Raw genomic sequence first — 7,431 nt, 5'->3', positions numbered from 1 at the left:
GGTTCTGATTTCCCCAACAGTGTGTTTTTGGCATCTACTCCACATAGCTGTCATCTATTGCAGACTAGATCTAGGAGGCAGAAACGCTGTAACGCTGTCCCTACAGGAGGGGGGCTGTCCCCCCCAACAGCTGTGTCTACTCTGGCAAGAGTTAGAGTTCCAACCCAGGTTCCAGTGACGACCGTGGCGTGGCCTGGAGAAGCTGGCTATCAGATTTTTAAACCACCACCCTCCCTCGGTGGTTTTAATACGCAACTAGGATTGCAGTCAAGAGGGTGAGTGGATAAGCTTCCTGTGTTTTATTTTACTTTCAAGAGTGCAGGAGCCTGGGGTGGAGGCCTGCTGCTGTGGATGGAAACGCCATGTGTCAGACTACTAGCTTTGTTCTTTTATGACTTGTGCATAGATCAGTGAGCCCTTTAAAATCTCTGTCTTCGGGCAGCTACAGTTTTGTGGGCAAAGATGAGCAAAATTTTTAATCTCCTACTTAAAAAACACGGAGGACTGCTGGAGTTGTAGGCAAACGTTTAATTCTGCTAATACGCACATCTGGAAGCATGAGGCACAGTCCACAGACAGCACGCACTGGCTCTGAGGGGGTCATGGGCAGTGACAGGTGCTTACTGATTAGGGATTAATAATACTTGCAGTAAAGTGCTGATAAATAACTTAAGTGTTACAAAAACGGACGGTCCGTGGTGCGGCCAGCAGAGGCAGGCAGGGCCCGGTCAGACGCTCCAGGGCTGCACGTGCTCCAGCTGGCCCGAGTCCGACACGTCGTAGCTCGCCTTGTACTTGGCCAGGATCTTCATGAGGGGCCGCAGCTTCAGCCACCACTGTTCTTTGGGAATCCTGTGCCTGGGAGGGAAGCAGAGGCGGCAGTGAGCCTGCAGGTGCCTGGGAGACGCCTCTGCCTGCCCTGCGCGGTCTCACCAGAAAGGCAGGGGTTGTAGGGTCAGCAGAATCAACTGGATGATAAAGCTGATTTCAAGGTCAAATGAAACCATTTTTATATTTCTAAAAACTCTTCCCTCTTTCTAAAGACCTAGTATTTAACTCAGCTTCAGAAAAGCCATTTTCTCACACCCCTGACTGGGTTGCTGACAGTGACGGCCGTTCCCCTGCCCTGCACTCAGGTCAGTTGGGTTCTCTAAGGCATTAAGACCTGGACTTACTCAAAATCCGTTTCCTTCTTCAGCTCTGCCACAGGTTGAAAAATGACGTTTCTTTTGCTTATTCCCAGCACACAAACAGAATCATCGGTGGTAAATTTTTTTCCTATAAAAGTTTAAAAAAAAAGATGTTAATAACACCCTATCAATCACCTGGGCAGGTGGGGGAGCAGAATCTTGGGGCAAGATGAGAATTGAGATTCCTCAGAACCACGCTGTGAAAGTGGACTGGAAACCCAGGAGAGACTGACACCAGCCCGCAGCGTCCACCCTGGGTTTGTGCAGCTCTGCTCTTGCAGGGCTGGGGGAGGAGAGGGGACCGCCCTGATGGCTTCCTCCCTGCTCCTCACTAGTATTTCAGCCACCCCAGAGAGGGCTTCCTGGAAAGGAGCTTTTGTTTTTTCTCCCAGTGGAGGTAAATACATTTTTCACTGAATAGCGGAATAGGGAAATTAGCTTAAATTACAGGAAAACATTAAGAAAGTTATGCTCATGAATATACACAGAAACATCCATAGATAAATCTGTAAAAAAGAAAATCCAAAAAGTGGAAGTTGATGTAGAAAGAATTGAAGCCAGAGTCAGTTCTTCAAAAAGACAACATGAAACTCTTCACATCATTGTTTTTTGTAGACTGTCAATTTCCCTAAGGTGGACACTGAAGTAAGATATGGCTTGCCCTAATGAAAGCACACATCTGGTATGACTGATGAAGCATGCTGAGAGGTGAGGGGGAGAAAGATGCTGGCAGAAACAGCCATTCTCAGGAACGAGTGGGGGCCAGGCGCAGGGGCTCATGCCTGTACTCCCAGCATTGGGAGGCCGAGGCAGGCGGATCACCTAAGGTCGATTCAAGACCAGCCTGGCCAACATGGTGAAACCCCATCTCTACTAAAAATACAAAAATGAGCCAGGCGTATTGGTGGGCGCCTATAATTCCAGCTGCTTAGGCTGAGGCAGGAGAATTGCGCAAACCTGGGAAGCAGCAGTTGCAGTGAGCAGCTGCACTCCAGCCTGGGCAACAGACCAAGACTTTGTCTCAAACAAAACAAAATGTCATGTTTTTTGAAGATTTCTTAGAATACGTAACTTATAAAACTGATTCAAGAAAAAACATGCATAGTTCTATAAACATGAAAAATTCATTCAGCAGTTAAGTCGTCCTCAACCAAAACTGGAAGTTTTAATGAATAGATTCACAGGGAGCTTGTCCTACCAAACATCCAAAAAAAAGCCCCACTTCAACTATGACGCGAACCCCAGGACTAGAGGAAAAATTGCTGGCAAATGTTCAGGATCTCCAGAGCAAAAGCAAAAAGCCTGCACAAAAGAACACATCAGGACCAAGCTGATCCTACTGCAACACTCAGATACGAGGTGGGCTGTGGCCTCCCTCCCCAGCCTCCATACCTCTGCCCCGGGCCTCCTTGAGCTTCGCGGTGATCCACTCCATAGCTCTGGCAGAGATTTTGGTTCCAAAGTTTCTATCAAATGGAGAAGGTGCTCCACCCTGTTGGTGGTTAGAATTATATGAAATAGCAGTTACACAGTAACACTTTGCTGTTTATTTTAAAAACATGGTTTCTGTGAAATAGAAGTTGGCATTTCTCTTTTTTTAACAGACTTAAGTCTGATAATCCATTTTAAATCTTAGGAAGCTCCAATTTTTAATTTATTCAAGTGTTTAATTTGAATAAGTATTTCCAAGTAAGAGGGTATCATGCTTTACATGAAAGTTGACAGTCAAGATCCCATTATTCAAACCTCACAAACAAAAACAAGAATCCTAAAGTGGTAATGTTGGCATGACTTAAAAGTTCAGATGTATTGGCAGGGCACGATGGCTCACACCTGTAATCCCAGCACTTTGGGAAACCGAGGCAGGTGAATCACCTGAGGTGAGGAGTTCGAGACCAGACTCGCTAACATGGTGAAACGCTATCTCTACTAAAAATACAAAAACTAGCCGGGCATGGCGGCAAGTGCCTGTACTCCCAGCTACTTGGGAGGCTGAGGCAGGAGAATTGCTTGAACCTGGAAAGTGGAGGCTGCAGTGAGCCAAGATTGCACCACTGCACTCCAGCCTGGGTGACTGGGACTCCATCTCAAAAAGTTCAGCTGATTTTTATCTCGAAATTTACTTGTAGATACATGTTTTCCCCCCAAAAATGGCTAAAATAAGACATTAAGCTTGTAAAAATGACGTGACAGTGGCTTTGCAGGCCCCTCACTGGGGTCTCGGGCTCACCTGCTGCATATGGCCCAGCACATTCTTCCTGCAGTCAAACACCCCTTTGCCCTCTTCCGAATAGAGCTGGTAAATGAAGTCGGTGGTGTAGTTTTCGCTGCAGCTCTCATTTCTGAAACGAGTGGGAAGGAGCCATTTGTTAAGCGTGCACTGGGCATGCAGCTCCCTGCTGGTGGGGGGATGGCCCTGGCAGCCTGGCCTCCTGTGTCCCCTGGCCCTACTGTGACTATACATCGTCCCTCCAGTCCAAGGCTTTGCTTTCTGCAGTTTCAGTTCCCATGGTCAAGTGTTCCACTAAAGTCCAAAAATATTAAATGGAAAACTCCAGAAATAAATATGCAAGTTTTAAACTGCATGCCATTCTGAGTAGTATGATGAAATCTCGTGCTGTCTTGCTCTGTCCCACCCAGTGCGTGAATCTTCCCGGTGTCCTCCGTCTCCACGCTGACTGTGCCTCCTGCCCAAGTCAGTAGCCGCCTTGGGTATGAGGTGGAAGAACCCTCGTGTATACGGGGGGCAGGCACTAGCCCCGGGCTCAGGCACCCACTGGGGTCTTGGGACACATTCCCTGACTGCATTTCCTCCTTCCTTCATTAATGTCAGGTGCTAATTAGGGAAATGATTGTGACTTATCGAAAACAGTAAGACTACAAAGCAAAAATACATGTTTAAAATCACCCTTTAGTTGTCTAAAGGCAGGCAAGTATTTAGAGCAAGGCACCATGAGTCTTCCGGATTGGCAGCAAAGAAACGACCCCTCCTCCAGCCTGCGTCACAGCCGAGGAGCCTAGGAGCCAGGGTGTGGCGGTGTGGGCGAGGTCAGCCCTGGTCTCACTCACCTGAGCACAAGGCCCCTCTGGATGGTGGTCTTCATTTTCTCCGTCAGGTGCTCCACGTTGGACTGGAAACGGGTATCGTGTTAATCAGACAATAAACTTCTAAGAACCTACTGTGTGCCAGGCACTGCAGGGCAAGAAGTGCCGACCCAGTGTGCTGGAGGCGGCTGTGGCTCTCGTGGCTCAGATCTTGGGGAACCTTCCCCAGGCAGGGAGAGCACATCCACAGCGATGAGTGCGGACTGGGTGCAGCCAGCAGCCCTCGCGGTGGCGGGGGGCGGTTAGAAACACCTTCCAGAGTCAACAGCGTCCCTCTTAACACGAGAATTCCGTGCATTTGCCTAACGCTCATTCATGTCTCTCTCGCTCCTTTTTTTTTTTTTTTCAGGATGCTGTTCTCTTGGAGCTCTCAGGAAAATCACCACCTGTGGCCTTTCTATGGACTCTCAGATGACAGCCTCATGAACAGTTTCGGCCCAAGGAAGAATTTCACAGGCTCACATTTGTACACAGATTGTTTAAGGAAAAGAAGGTTGTCTTGAGAAAAGCATAAAAACATTCTATTTCAGATCACGTTGGGAGGTGGTCTTCTCCTGACTCATCCTAAGAAAATGGGGATTTTTACATCTACTCAAATCTGTCACCAGGCCCAGTGGCTCATGCCTGTAATCCCAGCGTGTTGGGAGCCGAGGCAAGCACATCACCTGAGGTCAGGAGTTTGAGACCAGTCTGGCCAACATGCTAAAACCCCATCTCTACTGAAAATACAAAAATCAGCCAGGTATGGTGGCACACACCTGTAGTCTCAGCTACTTGGAAAGCTAAGACAAGAGAATTATTTGAACCAGGGAGGTGGAGGTTGCACTGAGCTGAGACTGTACGCCCTGCACTCTAGCCTGGGCGACAGAGCAGGATTCCATCTCAAAAAGAAGTCAGTTACTTAAGCATTTGCCACACTAAGTGCTGGTGAGGCATGACCTTTGGATAGATTTTGGAAACCCAGTCTTGTGTCACATAACAGGGATATTTCCTGAGAAATGCACTGCTAGGTGACTTAATCCCTGTGCAAACATCCTAGAGCGAACTTAGACAAACCAGGAGCAGAGTCTGCTGCACCGCCAGGGCTATCGGGCAGCCCGTTCCGGCTGCAAACCTAAATGTCTGGGCCTGCTGAATACTGCAGTTGTAACACAATGGCTAGGATTTGTGTATCTAAACATGTCTAGGTGTAGAAAAGCACAGTTAAAAATGGCTTTTTGGCTGGGCGTGGTGGCTCAAGCCTGTAATCCCAGCACTTTGGGAGGCCGAGGCGGGTGGATCACGAGGTCAAGAGATCGAGACCATCCTGGTCAACATGGTGAAACCCCGTCTCTACTAAAAATATAAAAAATTAGCTGGGCATGGTGGTGCGTGCCTGTAGTCCCAGCTACTCGGGAGGCTGAGGCAGGAGAATTGCCTGAACCCAGGAGGCGGAGGTTGCGGTGAGCTGAGATCACGCCATTGCACTCCAGCCTGGGTAACAAGAGCGAAACTCCGTCTCAAAAAAAAAAAATTTGTAGAAGATTAAAAACCATACCTGGCTGGGGCAGCTCCATTATAATCTTATGGGACCCACTGTTGTAACATCGTGTTGCAGTGAATGACCACAAATACTTCATTTCACGTGGGGACGAGGTTTGTGATTCATGTGTCACGTAATTAGTGTCAACACCAAGGCCCTTTTTACTTGATCTGTTTGGCGCAGAAACAGGTAACCTCCTAATTTTTCAAAAGACAAAAATTGCGTCTCATCTGCCAAGGCCTGTTCTCTTGCATGGAGTTTAGCAACTTGGAACATTGCAGAGTCCAGGCCTGGATTCTGCTGTGCCGTCTAAGCAGGGGCAGACCCTAGGGTCGGCGACAGGGACCGGGCCAGGCCTCCCCACGCACCGACAGCGCACACTGTGTGTGCTGAGGCTCGTGGCTCCCCAGACACGGCCCGGCCTCTCCACGCATCCAGGCGTACGCGGTGCGTGCTGAGGCTCGTGGCTCCCGGACACCCACCAGTCCTTCCTTGGTGTAGCCTCCTCCTAGGGCTCTGGCCACACCTGGGTGGAGGAACTGAGTCGGAAGCCACACATGGCTGAACCACCCTTCCCTAAAAGAGCCACAGATGCCAAGAAACCATGGCCGCCTCTGTCACTTTAGAGGCAGGCGCCGCGTCGGAGGCCTCGGGATTTAACAGAAGCTGCAGAACCTTCAGAGCCAGTTGCCTACGTGGGTGGTGACGGTGGAGTCTCTCAAATTGTGACACAGTGACAGAACATGACACCACAGACTATATCACTTATTTGTAGGCAAAAGGAACAAGCTCGTGTTTCACACACAGAAGGTGTCCTCAACCACGTGCCTCCACCATCACCAACACGGTCAAGGCACCTGGACGCTGCGGAGTGCCACCTCCATCTGCATGCCCCTCAAAAAGGAAACCATCCTAAACATGACTCGGCAGCACTGAGTGGGTCCCACGGGTATGGTCCCCCAGGCCAGCCCCATCCCATACCTGTAGGTCCCTGATGTCAAAGGGCTCTTCAAAAATGTAGGCAGCGTCGGCTCCGGCCGCCAGCCCTCCCATGTTGGCCAGGTAGCCGCAGTAGCCCCCCATGGTCTCGATGATGAAGACACGACGCTTGGTCCCGCTGGCTGACTGCTTGATGCGGTCGCATGTCTGGTCACAGAGCAGAGAGGAGTCATTCCAGTCCAGGGCCAGGTGGGCCCACCACCCCAGAGCTCCCCCGCAAATGAACACAGCAACGTGCCCCACCGCGCCTGAGCATGCAGTCCTGGCACCGCAGAGGTGAAGGGTGTGCAGCGGTCAGGTTGTGCCCTCAGTGGGTGTGAACGTGCTCCAGTGCTCCAGGCTCCCCCCTGCCACCCCGTGGCAGCCACCTGGACATGACCCTGATGACCCATGGCAGAGGCCTGGCCAACTGCCGCTCCCTTCTCCCAGGCCCTGCGTAAGGGGATGGAAAAGACAACCCCACAAGCCAGCTCACTCCACGCTGCTCTGTGACCGTCTCTGCTGAAGCAGCTTTCACCGGACGCAGACACCGTTAGGTGAGAACTGAGACGGTAGGGAGTGAGTGTCTCCTCTCCAGCATGTACCTGGGAACTGCTGTGCTACGGTATTTTCTTT

At 50.3% G+C, this 7,431-nt stretch overlaps 1 protein-coding gene across 1 annotated transcript; it reads right to left on the bottom strand.

Annotated features, from left to right (window-relative positions):
* Nucleotides 1-508: 508 nt before the first annotated feature.
* On the bottom strand, nt 509-7,160 carry LOC116546269 (ATP-dependent 6-phosphofructokinase, platelet type-like). The gene is made up of 6 exons (XM_032272582.1): nt 6,799-7,160; nt 4,260-4,321; nt 3,421-3,532; nt 2,583-2,682; nt 1,176-1,278; nt 509-858 (listed from the first exon to the last, which is right to left on the bottom strand). The coding sequence occupies exons 1-6, from the start codon at nt 6,898-6,900 to the stop codon at nt 729-731; spliced, it is 609 nt and encodes a 202-aa protein (XP_032128473.1). The 5' UTR covers nt 6,901-7,160; the 3' UTR covers nt 509-728.
* Between the last annotated feature and the right edge of the window lie 271 nt (nt 7,161-7,431).

The sequence above is a fragment of the Sapajus apella genome, unplaced genomic scaffold, assembly GCF_009761245.1.
Source record: "Sapajus apella isolate SASKATOON/1434 unplaced genomic scaffold, GSC_monkey_1.0 scaffold731, whole genome shotgun sequence".
In the NCBI taxonomy this organism is placed as follows: domain Eukaryota; kingdom Metazoa; phylum Chordata; class Mammalia; order Primates; family Cebidae; genus Sapajus; species Sapajus apella.
The sequence above is the reverse complement of the archived record's forward strand: the minus strand, read 5'-3'. Positions and strand labels throughout refer to the sequence as shown.

What these genes read in the sequence shown, in the direction of transcription:
- LOC116546269 (XM_032272582.1), bottom strand. Translation starts at nt 6,900, where the DNA reads ATGGGGGGCTACTGCGGCTACCTGGCCAACATGGGAGGGCTGGCGGCC. An exon ending in TTGACATCAGGGACCTACAG is followed by an intron (nt 4,322 to 6,798) that starts GTATGGGATGGG and finishes ACCCGTTTCCAG; the next exon opens with TCCAACGTGGAGCACCTGAC. An exon ending in TGCTGGGCCATATGCAGCAG is followed by an intron (nt 2,683 to 3,420) that starts GTGAGCCCGAGA and finishes AACCACCAACAG; the next exon opens with GGTGGAGCACCTTCTCCATT.